We start from the raw sequence: 15597 nt of genomic DNA on the forward strand, positions 1-15597 counted from the left end.
CCATTCATCACCTGATTTTTCTTTTTTTTTTCTTTTGCTGGTTAGTGCTGTTACAAGACTAGTTCTTGAATTAGGTGTTACTGTGTTTCCTACATGCAAGAAGACAGTAACTAAATTATTGCATAAAATAGATATATAAATCTGGTGAAGTTCGTATACTGCTCTTTGTGATGCTGAAGAACAAGTGAATGACTTGTTGTGACAGTGAGAGCATAGGATCCATCACCTTTCTCTTATAGCCAAGAACTTAAAAGTAGAAAAGAGCAATTCAGAGAAGCATGCAGAGAGGGTCTTTCATTTGCCCTATCATTTCTTCACTACTGTTACCTCTTACTTGATCTCTCACTTTACACCTAAGACATGTTTCTCTTGCTGTTTGAAGAGTGCTGACTAGAGATTGACTCTTATCTAATATTATTTAGTGTTAACTCCCCTTCTCCACTCAGACTGCAATGACTGCTTCAGGGTCATGTGGCTGGAAATGAGAATGTGTGCTCCACAGGTAGTCAGCTCACTGAGCTGGCCCCCCAAAGTGTCTGCTCTTTACTACAAACAGGTTTTTTTTTTTCTTTTATTGCAAACAGAGATCTCAGCTGCCAAGAGAACCACCTGCATATAAGCATGCAGGTAGTGTAGCAGTGGTTGCTATATGGTACACATTAGGATTCTAGTCTGAATGATGCAGATGTTCAGGGACTTGCAGTGGCTTTAAGGTGACCCAGAGTTGCTTGAGTGACAAGGATTTGGGACAGTCCTATAGGGCATTTATTATTATTATTATTATTATTATTATTATTATTATTATTATTATTATTATTATTATTATTATTATTATTATTATACTTTGGAAAGAAGAGCTAAGAGCTTGTTAAAAGCTGACATTTGCAGCTAAAATATATAATGCCTGAAGAAATGCAAACCAGTCCTTATTAATATTGTCTTTTCCTAGCAGTAAACTTGAAATATGATGATAGTCTGTAAGCATGCAATGCCTCATTCCAATTAAAAAATGTGCCTAGTACCATGTCTAAGCAGGAGTCCAGCAGTGAAGGACAGCACATAAAACCAAGGCAAATCAGTACAGTGTCAGATGGAAAGGAGTGAAGGAAATGGTTGATGTCTTGCTCTCAGCCACAACCTTAACTGAATAAAGTAAAGTATTTGTGTCCCAAAACCTTGTTAATTTGGCTTCCACTGTTAGAACAATGGGAGAAGTGAACTGCAGAATCAGAAAATTTTTATAAAACTCTCGTAAAAATGGAGGCTTTAAGAAAGGTGAACCAATCCCAAGAGTTTGTAACATGGTCCCAGCTGTTGAGATAGGAATTATGAATGTGCAGAGAGGCAACAACAAAATGCATCCCCCACTATCTCCTGGCTGTTGCTCAGTGAGATAATCACTTGCCTCTTCTAATACTCAGTATAAAAATTTGTTTGAAAGGTATCAAGGAAATATTAAGACTGCAGATAGTGTCTGCAGATTATCATATATCATTACACAGGCAAAAAAACAATGTTAAAAAAGCATTAAGGTTGCAAAGTCAAGTGTTCAAAATGTATAAAATTATAGAATAATGGTTGTCTATGCAGTTATAATGGGCTTCTCTATGAACACTCGTTATCATTTTATTATTCATTATAATTATGCCATTACTCATTAACCTTAAATGTGGGATCGTATGGAATTTTCCCACTTGTTCTTTTAATTTAATTTATGTGTGAAAAAGGTTTTAGCTTTAAAAAATAAAGGAACCTGAAAATGCCATCCCATGGCATATTGACAAATGAATTGTCAGCAAGGTTGAAATCTTTCTATTTATCACAGAGACATGGAGAGTCTGGAAGCATTACATTTTAATAGTCTGTGTGGACCAGTGCTAGAAGGGGCTGGATCACTTTGCAGCTGGGTGTAGATGATTTCTGTTGACAACGGAGGAGTGGTCAATGTCAGGAATTTGGGGGTTACCACCAGGATGCAGAGGGAAAAAGGCTGTCCTCTTTTTTTCTTTGCATGTCTCTGTGCCCTTCTGTCCTCACTCATTTTGTCTCCTCTCATATCCTGCCTAGCCCTCCTAATCGATTTGGATTGTCTTGTCTACCTGGTTGCCATCACTACTTCTTTTTCATTCTCAATTTTAGTTGATTCTTAACCTCAGGTCCCATTTTCCACAGGTATTTTGAGATCCCTATTTCATTCTTTTCCATCTCAGACTATGATGCTTAGTCACCCTGGGGTCCTTTTATAAAACCAGTGCCTTGATGTATTGTTTTCACTCCCCCTGTAACCAAGGCACATCCCTCTTTTACTCCTCAGTCTCCCTTTGTGCTCCCTCCTCCACACCTCCTCATCTCAGTGAGTGATGGGCAGCACCCCAACAGCCCAGCAGAGACAGTGCAATACCTCACAGCACTGCTAGAGTTCTGTGCCAGCATCTCCTGCTACGCCCATCATCCCTGCCTCGTGCCATGTACAGCTCCTGTTCCTGGGAAGAAGACACCATTCCATGTCTGTCTGCAGAGGCCTATGGAAGCTGGGAGGGAAGCAGGTATAGGGGCTTCAGGGAGATACATGCTGAGGATGCAGGGACTGTGCCTTTTCAAGTGTTTCTCATGTGGCCACACCTGGAAAGTTTTCACAAAAAAGGTAGAAGGTACGTTCCTAGCAGAATGAGTCGCCCATTTGGACAAATTTCTGGTCCCTCTTCCACATGTTCTAAGGAACCTTGCCTTCCTTCTGGTTCCTTCCAGCCACTATCCAAGGAGAAGAAGCTGGATGAGCTTGGCTATTTTTGCCTTCATTTGGCACCACCTTATTCCAACACAGGTAAAAACATTGTATCTTACTTGAGAAATAGGAAAAGGACAAATGGTTTGACTGAAATTTCTCACCATGAGCTCAAAAGGAGGATGCGATCTGCAGGATGGAAATATTTGGCTGCAGTGCTAGAGTTCTGACAAACCAATGTTTCACTCCAGTGAATGTCTGAGACCATGGGAAATGTCAAGGCCCCATAGTGACAGAACACTCCTGGCCCTACTGATAAAACATTCAAGTAATTAACTAGCACAAAGAAATATTTATTGCTAAAATACAATTAAATGAAATAAAGTTCTTGTTTGGGGTTCTTTTCTCCTGCAAGCTATTCACGGTACAGAAACATCTACCTTTGCTTGGTGGGAATGTACCAAATGGCCAAAATGCAAATTATCTGCAAGTGGAATTTGTGTCAGTATTTCATCTGAGAAACTGTATCAAAGGATTAATATTTAACTCTACTCACTTTCAGTGGTTTCTGCTTGTAATTCTTACCCTGCTGTATGAGGTGAGAATTCTTTGGCAAAGATCACTCTTAAGGTTTTAAGGTGATATATGTCTTGTTGCCATAGGATCCTGAAAAGACAAGCATGGTGATGTCAGGGGTGTACAACTTGCAATTGTGAGGAGAAGGGAACCTGGGTACATCTGTACTTAGCAGAAATGTCTTTAAAGCCCTTTATTGAAAAGAAGTCAGTAAGAGGTGAGATTGATTGGATCCTCAGTTTGTGAGACCCAGTTCTTCCTCTGTTAATGAACTTAATATTCTCACCTTCTACTTTATTTTAAGTCTGTCTACAACCCTGCCAAGGCACCTCAGCTGACGTGAATTTAGATGTTTATGGCACGTTGCTCTCTCTTTCCATCTAGTAGGTTGGATTTCCAAGTTAAAAAGAATAGCGCAGTGGTATCTTTTTCCCCCCGTGAATATTTTTGTTCTATATTCAAAGAACTGCAACATAAGTAAGAAAGTGAAGCCTAAAGCATCTGTGGCTGAGGAATGGGGGCAAGAGAAAAAAATAATGGAGAGAAAATTCGAGAAAAAGAAAATGCTTATGTGGCAAGACAGGCAGTTAGGCAAACACAGAAGTAAAAAGGAAACAAATCAGATGAAGGATTACAGAGTGAAAACTATTTGGGAATAGGATAAAGGTAAATAGGCTAGAACAATAGGGATGAAGATTTGCTGAGTGTGAATAGAAATCACTATAAAGTTTCCACCATCTCCTAATAAAAATATAGTAGCCTTGAGTCCTTGTGCTTTATTAAAAACTCCAGCTGGAATACATAAAAGAAGGCAGGAAAATTATTCTCAAACCAGATAACTTTCAGATGAATGAGAATGTAGAGATTTGATGAGATGATGAGATTTTTTTGAAAGCAAAAAATATTTGATGAACAAGACTGAAGAAAAGATACACGAAGGAGGGGAGGAAGCAAAAAAAAAATTTAAAAAAAAGAAATTGTAGAGAAAAAGAGTGAAGATTTGAGCTATAATTAGCATTTGTCTGTTTGCAGGAAATAAATGATCTCTTACCCAAAGAATTTTTCTGGTACAGCAAAGTGTCAGTCCTAGCCCTGTTTTTGTTAGATGTCAGGTATTACCCTCTCTTTTGTTCTGGCAAGTGTACAAGTGCAGGATTAGGAACTGAAACATTTCTGCAGTGTGCTGTGTTCAGAATGGGCTTGGTACTGTTTAGTGGACAATGAGCTATACTGCAGCTGACAAAATACAGCTTTCCTGAACCAAATATATTCAGTTCAATACATTTTCTTTGGTTATGATGGACAGTAATCTAGTGTGACATAAGGTTTCATTTTGCACGGCAGGCTGCATTGGTTCTGTGGTAAATGGAAGCTGTCCATTACAAAAAAATGCCATTATTCCTATAAAAGAGTGAACTGATTTGAAAAACTGAGAATTGGTTCAAGTCTGCAGCTTACCTGCACATGGAACTTTTTACCCAGCTCCCAGTACTGTACTTCTCCATTTGCTATGCATTCTCTCCCTATCTTGGTGAGACAGAATTTGAGAGCCAGAAGTTCCCCCTCTGTTGGGAATCGTTACACACAATCTTTTGATTCCATATTTAGTGGACACTTACAATTTTTCTTGTAATGCTTTCAGGGAAGCTTTGCATGTTGATAAGAAGGCACTAGCAGTCCTAGTACATGTTTTTATGTGCTTTCCACTTCAGTTCCCGGTTGTGTTTAGGTGAGAAGGAAAAGAATAGCATTTTATTATGGCTGAAGATTACAGTTCCTCCCAACCTGTGATTTTTCTTTATTTATAAAATACTTTGGATTGAATAGACTCAGAATTACTGTAGGGCTTACTGGCACACGCTAAAGTGCAGATTGCTTTTCCCAGTCATGAGTTTCAGTTAAAAACAAACAACTGATGAACACATTTCCCTAGAGACTGATTTAAATAGGGGTATTTCATTTGTATATTTCCTAAATAATATTTTCCTGCATGTGTAGAGATAAAACAATTTTTGCTTAAGATAGTTTTGAAAATATGTTAAAGAGTTTTTTTTAGACTTTGATTTTTCCTTTTTCAGGGGGACTAAGTAGTAAAATATTTGTTGCAGTTGACTCAAGGAAGAATTTTATGAAAAAATTAAACTAAAAAATCAAATTTGAACTAAACTGAAAAAATTAGGTAATGTTTTGATATTTCATCAAAACTATAAAATTTCCAGTAGTTGTAATAAAAAATTATGTTTACAAATATTTTTGTATGAGGTTTTAGTCAAAATTGCAAGAGCAGTGCCATAATTGTACCATGTTACAAGGGGGTCTATTAGGAGATGAAGCAGAAATTGTTAGCAAAGCTCCTTCAGACCTTATTTACAGCCAGCATTAGATAAAGTGTTACTTAGTGGGCAAATAAGCCTGCCAGATATGAAAGAGACAAAAAGAAATGTGTCTTGGTGTGCTGGGGAGGATATAAGTATGGAGAAAGCAAAATCTATTATATTTGATAGCAATGGAATGTTGCCTGAAATGACCCTCCATTCTTTCCTATTGTTAACTTTTTCTCATGGAAAAAAAAAAAAAAGCCAAAAAAAAAAAGCCACAGCTAGTGAATTCTCTAATAGCAGCCGTCTGGATGGTAGAACAACAAACTGTTTGCATACATTATTACAGATTTCTGCTGTGTTGTTTTGGTGCCCAACCAAAATTGAGGTTCCCCTGTGGCACTGTAAAAACATAGAGATTGTTCTCACCATAAAGAGTTCCAGTTGACACTCGTGAGACACAGACAGAGAGGAGGGAGCAGGAGAAGTGGTTTGTCCAAGGTCATGGTGTAGGTCAGTGGCAGCACCAGCAGGAAAAAAGGACCCAGAAGTCTGAGTTTGTGTAAATAGGGGCATTTACCAGCATAATCACTCCCAGGGAAGAATGCCCATATGAGGCATTACGTGGGTATAACTCTGGCTGTCGAGGATGCTGGTGCAATTACATCAGTAAACTTTCCCAGGCAGATGAGTCCCTGCTCATGGGCTTTAAGCACAAAATCCCATTGCAAGGAGACCTTCTGCCAAAGAGTGTTGTTGGAAATCTAGCAAGAGGAAGGAAAGAAAAAACAAAACAAAACAGTCCTCACTTCAATTAGAGGAAAAGATAATTCCTTTCAAGTCGAGAGGCTCAACTCCTGCTGGCCTTTGTTCTTAAGCTTACCCTTGCTGTAATTTCACAGAGTAACTTGAATAATGCCAGTTTGTTCTGTGATTACCCTCAGCTGGAGCACAAAATTAATATCTCACTAAGTAATTCAGTACATGATGGGTGAACATTTAGTCAAACATGCCCTAAAAAGCTAGGATTTTCAATGTTTGCTGGAACTCCTTCAGTGACAATTAATTGCCTGTGTTCGTATATGTTTATGAGCTTCAGTAAACAGGCAGCATATTTACATCTCCCCATTACCTTCAGAAATAAACTTCCTGAAGAGAAAAAAAACCCCTCATGTTCCCTGATTACAATCTAATTTTAAGTAAACAAGGGGTGGGGAAAATGACTAGTAAGCAGGACTTTGGAAGGAGGAAAGTGGGAGGTGAAGAATTTTCTCCCTCTGGAACCATACCACATGTAATGCTGGTAGTATTAAGTTAATATGCTTCAAGAGAGAAATGGCCTTGGCTAGTCCTGTTAGTGTTTGTTTGCCTTTTTTATCCTAAGAGTTTAGACTCAAAACCAGATGCAGTATTTGCTAACTTGTGATGTGGAATATGGAATATGCCACCTTTGAACGGAATGTCTTCTAACCTGTGCACAATCCTGGCATTTTCTGAAAGCCCTAAACTACTGCTGTGATCCTATCATATGCTACAGCCAATGTCTCTCTCCCATTTGTTCACAATGCACTCACTGCCATTGCACTGCTTTCTCTCCACATGAATCCCTTCCAGAACTGAAAGTACCAATCTTTTGCCCCATTGGTCTTATTTGCTGTGGCTTTTACCATGCATTGAGGCTTTGTGGGGTGAGAGGAATCCCCCATTTTTTGTCACAACCAGGGCATTGCAATTGACTGGTCATGCTACTTAATCCTCTTCCACATTGCAGAATGCATTAACTCATGCAAAGTGTTCAGAGATGTGTAGGAAACAGACTGTAGACAAAAGATTAAGTATTATTTACTTTGGTTGTATCCATTAACATCTGCAGAAAGAAGACATTAGTGCATAATTTCAGTCTGTCTGTATAACTGACTGGTAGTTTCACTGGCTTGTGCTTGTAAGGGATTATATCAGGTGGAAAACACAAACAATTTAGTGAATGTTTATTGCTGTTCACTTTTCATATAAAATTTTTCACTCTGCTGCTGTCCAAAGATTTCCTTTAGGACTGGGTGTTCAGGTAAAAGTAGACAAATGGAAACTCCTGAGCCATAATGTAAAGACATATGATAAAGTGAAAAATAATGAAGTATGATGATTGATGGCAACTCTTTGCTGTTGTCCAAAATCTTATCCATTAACTCTTTCAGATTTACTTTAGGCCATCTGTAGCTCTGCCTAATTCTAGACTTTGTGCTGTTGTGATGGTAAGTGCTGAAGGTTGGAGAGCAAACCTGCTGGTTTTTTTCTTGCAGGGAGGGAAGGGGTGTGTGTGTGTGTGGGTAAAGCCACCTCCAGTGGCGGTCTCTTATGAAAGGAAAGCACCTGAAAACAGTGGCATCCCCCAACTCAGAGAAGTTCTGTCAATCCCAGACATTTAATGCTGTCATTGTTAAGCTAAGTATTTTGATCTTCTGTGTCTTTTCACCTTCTCCGTGGCTACCCCATGCTTTACTGATGGTTGCACCAGGGTATGTCCCTTAGAAACTTGGTTAGCTCTCCTTAGATAAATCAGCTTGATAAATGATCCATTAAATAGTAAAATCTTGCCTTCATCAATAAAGTTTTAAGGTAGCTGGACTGAAGGAGCTGACAGATCTAAAAATAAAAACAGTGCTCTTCTTGTAATCCATTGTAAACAAGTTGTCAAGCATCACTATGGTCTCCTTTGTGAGCTTTAATGAGTAAATAAAGAGAATAAAAGTAGAGAGACAGGGTAAAAAATGTAAGCCAAATATAATTGTTCTTCTCTTTCTTTTTTTTTTTAACCTATTATATTACTTTAGGTGATGGCGTCTCTATTTCTCTAGTCCCGACTTAGAAAATTTTGACATAATTTTGCCAGAAGTTAAATCTTCTAGAATACAAGAGCAAGAAGCTATAAAATGTTTGAATTGCTCCCTGACTCTGATACCTGACTTTAGAAAGTTTGTAATTGGATAGGTAAGTTTATGGAAAAAAAAAAAAAGGAAAAAAAGTGTATGTAGAATTGTATTTTATCAAATAAAAGCACCTGAATTTTCTACTAGGTATCTGCTTTTTTCTTTTAACTCAGTTTTTGTGAATGAAGAAATCTGCATTCTATGACAGGTAAAAATACATCCAAACATATGTAATTTTTCTGTACTTCAGGCTGCCAGAAGAATGAGTCTCTTCTTTTTTTTTTTTTTTCCCCTTCTGTCGTTTAATTCCATGTTTCTTATCCATGGCTTTGGTTGTTGCAGGGTTAATATCCTTTGGTGCCTGTCTTTGAATGAACTTGGCTGTCAAGTTTACAGATGATGTGTTCTCATTTATTTAATTTAATTTCTAAACTTTCCATTGAAGGGATCCTTACTGCTCACCTGGCTCTTGAATCTGCCCTCAGGTCAGTGACAGCAGTGGCAGCAGTGCCTTTGCAGATGCACTGGGATCTGGCTTGTTCCCTGGGTTCCCGAGGCTGGGACTGGCTGGGGCTTGATAATGAGCTCTCCCATAGCAAGAAAAAAAAGTTGTGAAGTTGCTCACTGTTGCTCACTGGGATCGAACAGCTTGTCTTTTCTTTTGAGGAACATTTATACTTAACACTCGGTAGGCAAACTGCTATTTCAGTTTGCAAGTGGATTCAGTTATTCAAATGCACAGGCCAGAAAATGAAGGGGATTCTATTTAAACAGTGTGCTCCCAAGTCACAGATGATCTTTTTGATGTCTGTATTTTGCAAATGGAAATTTTCCATTTTCCAGCACTAGCATTTGTTCAGAGGCTGTATGCTATCTAAATCTGCTTTTGTGGCTGTTCATTTGCATTTTTGCTATGCTATATTGCCTCCTGTCTTCTCCCCTTGGCCCCCCACTCTTTTATATTGAATTCCTATTTCTGCTGCCTCCACTCTGTCTTGCATCTCTGAAGGCTCAATCATGCGAGATGCTGAGCACTCCGAGCAAACAGCAGAGGCTGCTCAGCACCTGGTCAGGATTACAGGTGAAAAGGGAAATCCAAAGCATCTGCATATTGAAGATTTTTGCTGAGAGAGAGCAGATGGAGCTGTTCTCCACTCACATAATAGTCCCACTTCTGTAGCTTCCCACCTTTTCTCAGCTGCTAGAATGGATGGAGCTACTAGCCAGGGCATCTGATGGAGAAGTGTGTGGAAATCTTGGGTTGAAATTTTATGCCATGATTTGAAATACTCACAGCAGTCAGATGATATAGACAAAACAGTCCTTCCTGGATTTAAATTAATGGCCATGGAAAACCCTGCATGTTCATGTAGATTTCTTGGTCAGAACGCACAGTTTTCTACTTCTTTTAGTATTTATCTTTTATTTCACCCTGTACACATAGGTTCTTTCTTCTCCCAAATCTGGTTACATCCACGTCTACAAGCAAACCACTTAGCAAGAAAAACTGCGTTAATATCCTGAGGGAAAATTGAGAAGGTGAAGAGAGAAGCACAACAACTTAATTCTGGCAGTTGAAAGAACAATCTGAAAGTTGTCTCGGCTCAAAGTATCACGTACAGTCAAGTAATCACTATTCACTTCTGCAGATCCCAACCCTCAAACAGTCTATTTCACCCTCAGGGAAAGCCGGGCGGGAGGAGAAGAAAGTGTAAGCAAGAGTATCATGCACTACAATGAGAGGCAGCGTATTTAAAGCTGAGCAGTGATACAAACTGTGGGGCTGGGATGCAGGGATTGCAGGGTTCTCCTCCCATTCCTATCTTTTTTTCCAAATTCACTTCTCAGAAGAGAAGATGAATGAAAAAGAGGAACCCTCAGAAGAGGGACCACATGGTTCTGGGTAGCTTGAAATGATAATACTAAAGACAGGGAATGAAAATACTCAATATTTTACCCAACCAGGCTTTTCTCCTGAGTCTGTTGGAAACTGGGGCAATAGTAGTGTTCCACCGGGCTTGTCCGGGTGTGCAAGAACCTGCTGAATGCCTGCACAGTGCTCTGGGAACAGAGCACTCGTTTTGCCAAAGTTTATCTCCTGCCACAAGAGATACCTGTGTGAGCCATGGCATGGTGTTCCCACTGTACGGCAGAGGGCTGGTACCTAAGTACTGACAATTATGAACGCCTGGCGATGAAAGCACAGTGCATAGGCAGTATTAGAAGCCTGTGTATGGCTCCCCGCACTGCCCTTCTGGAGTGGCTATGGGGCAGTTATGGGAATCCATAACAAAACCCTCTGCTAATGAGAACAGCAAACTGCCAGAGTAAAGCGTGATATTTCCATGTTCCTGTCATGTGCAAGCACGTGCCCACAAACCAAAACACAGCTGGCAAGTCTAATTTTAGCTCTACCAGCCTTGAGAAATGTCCCTTTAAAGACATTCTTTTTATAATTCCTTTTTTTTTTTTTTTAAGCAATTTGGTTGATAATGCAGCAGCTGACAATCCCGCTGCCATACTATGGATGATTTAAATAAAAACAAAAAGAAACTGCTACCCCACATTTTTTCCCCAAAAATTTATAAATAGGCAAAACCACTGTGGAAAGGCCCAGGAATCTGATGACATGTTAAAGAAATAAGTTATTATAAAAAAAAGAGAAACGCTAGGATTTGTGTACAAGAGGAAACATTTTGTTATTCACGCACTTTTTTTCCCTGATGATTTATAGCCCTGTTGTAAAACAGACTCTTCCTTCGAGTCTTTCGGAGGATAAATATTTGGGATCGCGGTGCTGACACAGGTCCTGCACGCCTGGGATCTGTGGCAGGTGTGGGGCTCTCGGCCGGACGCGGGGGCCACACCTGGCCCTCACCTGGGCCCGGGCTGCGGCAGCTGCGTGCGGGGGAGCCCGGCCGGGGGAAACGCAGCCGCGGGTAACTTTTGTGGCACCGCGGTATTTTCACACGTCTGGGGGAAGGCACCCGCACGTCAGGCCGGCCGAATTTCCTCTTTACCCTCTTCCTCCATTTTGTTCCAACTTTAAATAAACCAAGTCTTATATAAGCGGTTTAACAAAGTATGTATTTAATATGTCTGGCCCGGGGTCGCCTCTCCGCGAAGTGCCGGATGACGGTGCGGAGTAGTTTTCTGAAGGGGGAGGACGGCGACCAGGCTCCGTGACCTTCCCCTTCCCGTTTGTTAAAATACATACATATATGTTAAAAATTAAAATCAGAAATAGAAAACCGCGTTTTGGGGCGGCTCTCCCTCGTCCCCCGCCCCGCGGCGTTAGGATTTCCCGAGTCCCAGGGCCGCTTTGCGGAGCTGCCCGGGCCGGCGCGGGCGCGGAGCGGGCGGGGGCGCGGAGGCGGCCGCGCGGCCTGCGCCGACCTCCCGGGGGAGCGGCGCGCCGAGGTCCCTCCCACCGGCGGCGCGGCGCGGAGGGGGTTTGAATGAAAGACAGGACGAGCCCTGAACACCATGTCACTCCGTGAAGGAGGCAGCGGCAACTAGACTGGGGAAGGCTCTTCCCTCCCCCCCTTTTTTTTTATTTTCTTTTTTTTTCTTTATTTTTCTTTTATTTTTATTTTTTTCTCTTTTTTTTTCCCTTTCTTTCTTTTTTTTTTTTTTTTATTTGGTTGGAAGGGGGGTGGGTGGGGAAGCGAGAGGGGAGGGCTCGAGAGCGGGGCGAGCCGAGGAGAGGACGAGGAGAGCGAGCGAGCAAGCAAGCAAGCAAGAGAGCGAGCGGCTCTGCGGAGATTTGGAGTTGCACTGTCTTCCCGGCTCCTCTCGCAGGACGGTTCCCTCCCGAGCCGGGCAGCGGGCACCGCCGGAGGCACGCTGCTGCCAGCGGGGTAGGCGGGCTGCTCCGCCGCGGGCACCCGGGCACGGGGCTTCCACCCACGCACGCACCCACACCCGCACACACCCCTCCGCGCACACACACACACACACGTATATGTTCGTGCGGGCGCGTTTTTGGCTGCGCTGGAAGTAGCGCGCGGTAGACGGCGAGGAAGTCTCGGCAGCCGCCTCTGTCGCCCGCGCTGTCAGGAATAGCGGCGTGAGAGGAAGAAAGGCCCTGGGGCACTACACCCTGCCAACGAGTTCCCCGCACCAGCCAGAAGGACTCCAGCTACATGGGCAAACGCCTGGACCAGCAGCCAATGTACCCTCAGTACACCTACTACTACCCCCACTATCTCCAAACCAAGGTGAGGGCTGGCGGGGCCGGGCGCCTGGCGGGGGATGGAGAGCGGAGCCGCGCGAATTGCGGACTCGCCTCTTCTCTTTGGCGATTTTTCTGTCTCTTTCTCGGGTTTGGTATCACACAGAGCCGAGCTGGTAGGCAGAAAGCAGGCGTGAGAGAGGCAGGAAGGTTACTGTCTGCCCTCCCATTTATTTCTTTATTTCTTTTAATTTATTTTTTTTTTTCCCAAGGGCTGCTGGCGTCGGCTAATTCCTTTTATTGTTTGGGGAGAACAGTGCGGTTAACGCTATCGTAACAGCGGGCAGGTAGTGTGTTTGTTATAGCATGGAATAAAGATTGCTCTGGACAGCTTCGGACATAAAAGACTTTTGGTGGATTTTCCAGTGAGCTCTACAGTTTATTCACAGCTTAAAAGCATTTTGCTGTTAAAAAAGCTGTCTGTGGCAACTCAAACTTTTAATCAGCTGAGGAGGAGATGCTGTGGAGCTCAGAGAAGAGCTCGGAGCTAACCGTCTGTAAACCTGGTGGAGTTTGTTTCAGTGCATTGCACTGGTTTTAATATTTCATTAAATATTGAGGATGATATGGCTGTACTCTGTTGCATTTAGAAGGACTAGAAATAGAGGGTAACTACTCTTGGAGAGTGTATTCAAGCGCGGACGCTTCAGTTTTCTTTCTTCTTTTCTTAATAATTTTTAAAATGCCAGCAGACTGGAAAGCAGGCCGACCTCTCCTAGAGAGGCTGAGTGAAGTCTGTGCTACCTGGCCATGAGTTAGTTAATTAAAGCCTTATTTTTATAATGCCATTGTATAATAGTCTGCTCTCTGAAAAGATTTCCTGTGACCAAAGGACAGTAACAAAAGAAAGCCCTAAACCGAAAGTTTGCAAACCCTGTCAGGACACTGTATTTGGAGGGAAGAAAAGGGAAAAAATACACACTTCACAAGGTGAAATGTGACCTCACAGCCGCAGATTAACAGTTTCAGTAAATAAACGAACATCCTTTAGGAGGGAAAAGCCAAGGCAGGGCACACACACACGTGCATATGGCACTGCGTGCAAATATACACATTGTGCTCCTGTGGCAAATTTAACACATGGGACATTTGATGTGTGCAACTGTGTGTGGTGAAGTGCCACAAGGGAGGCTGACTTCTCCAGACTTTTGGTTTGAAGCATGTTGATCTGGCTGCGGTTGGGAAAGGATAAGTTATATTCCTTGTTAATAAAAATTACTTTCCCGTTAACGTTTATAGCCCGACTACTGCATTATATAAATTAACTAATTGTAAAAACTGTGATTCAGGCTGGTTGGAGTTGTGATGACACCAGAAGCACTCAGTATGATTACAGCCTTGTAATTCATGGCAGGGTTATCTCTCACTTCTTTGCTCTGCTGTTTCTTTCGCTGCATCATGCAGATATTTTTTTGGTATAAAATTCATCCTTTTTAAAATTTTGTATTTTGGCATGAAATTTATCATTTCTCCACCCCTTCCTTTCAAGGTCAATCCAAATAGCGTTTTACCTTTGTGACCATTTAGTGTGTAATGTTGCTTTTGCAGCAGCAGCCCGTCACTAGCTTGACTGCAATATTGCCTATAGCTTTAACTATTTGGGGGATTGGGGGATGCAGGCTGATGCTATTCCTCAAAACCTGGCAAGCCAAGGACATGAAACAATTGATGGTGTTTTTTTGAAAGAACAATAGCCTCGAGTATTGGAGGAGAAATATTGGACATTCCATCCCTTTTACTCACGTAGCTTACATTTTGCCAGTTGTCTTTTTTCTTTCTTTTTTCCTTCATTTTTTTAACTTTGTAAAATAAGCTTTTTTGAGAAAATTAGCCTTCTATTTGGGCTTAAAGTAGAAAATTAGCTTTTCTGTGCTGTGACTTTTTTTTTTAACTCCTTGCTTTAAAAAAATAACTTAAATGCATTTTTATAGCCGGTATATAAAATTATCAACCCTCTGAAAAGTCATGTGCATCAGTCTTGGCACAGTTGCTCTATTACAGCAAGGACAGGTAAAATTTCAAATTGGTGATACATTTTATGTGTATTTATTTTTTCTCCTTTTCCTTGGTCCACAGTTAAGGGCGTACATAAACTCTAAATAATAAACACACATACACGTGCATATATATATATGTATACACGCACACACACACATAGATGCAAGTATTTCTCTTCTGTAGACTATAAGACTTTAAAGTAGTGCAGACAGGCAGCATCTGGATTTTGTTACCTTAAAGCTAGCCATCAGCTTCTGGGACGTTTTAAAGTAGTTAGATCCATTGTATGTCTAAAGCTAATAGTGGAGTAATCAAATAATCTTGTGGTGGAGAGCTGTATCTTTTATCATCCCTATTGCAGCAACACATATAAATAAACCTTTGTATGATTCCAGTCGGCCTGAGAACTTCAGCTTCTTATTTTCCAAAAACTGCTCTTTGTACCAAGCATGGTAGGATTCAGCTCTACAGAAAGAATGTGTTTTAATGTTCATAGTCATGCGTGCTGGGGAGGGAGGGGGGATGCACATTCATTTGTAATTAAGAAAGAAATTCTAGGCTTTCTTATGGCATGGTACAGCTTGTGAAATTCAGAGTGGCAGCGTGTTCAACAGGCAAAGTTTGGGAATTCACGTTCCCCAGCGTGTTTGGGTGAAGTGCTGCCTTTGCTTTGCTTGTTTGGTGAAGTTGCCTTGGCTCTCCTTTGAGCAGTACCGCATTACTGTACATCACGTCCCTCTCACGGGGGAGCACGGAGCTGCGCAGGATTCCAGCCTCAGACTCTGTGTGTGTGTGTGTGTCTTCTAACGTGGCTAGCAC

The 15597-nt window shown here is 41.5% G+C and overlaps 1 protein-coding gene across 10 annotated transcripts in view; it reads left to right on the forward strand.

Annotated features, from left to right (window-relative positions):
- The window catches only part of RBMS3 (RNA binding motif single stranded interacting protein 3), a 704594-nt gene that overhangs the window by 250212 nt on the left and 438785 nt on the right, over positions 1–15597 (forward strand). For 2 of the 10 annotated variants that reach the window (XM_064415198.1, XM_064415209.1), the window contains exon 1: positions 12221–12766. The exons of the other annotated variants lie outside the window; for them this stretch is intronic. In XM_064415198.1, coding sequence (XP_064271268.1) covers positions 12692–12766 — 75 coding nt within the window. In that variant the 5' untranslated portion in view covers positions 12221–12691. Of the gene's footprint in view, positions 1–12220; positions 12767–15597 lie in introns of those variants that run through there. 10 annotated transcript variants of the gene reach the window in all.

The sequence above is a fragment of the Passer domesticus genome, chromosome 1, assembly GCF_036417665.1.
Source record: "Passer domesticus isolate bPasDom1 chromosome 1, bPasDom1.hap1, whole genome shotgun sequence".
In the NCBI taxonomy this organism is placed as follows: domain Eukaryota; kingdom Metazoa; phylum Chordata; class Aves; order Passeriformes; family Passeridae; genus Passer; species Passer domesticus.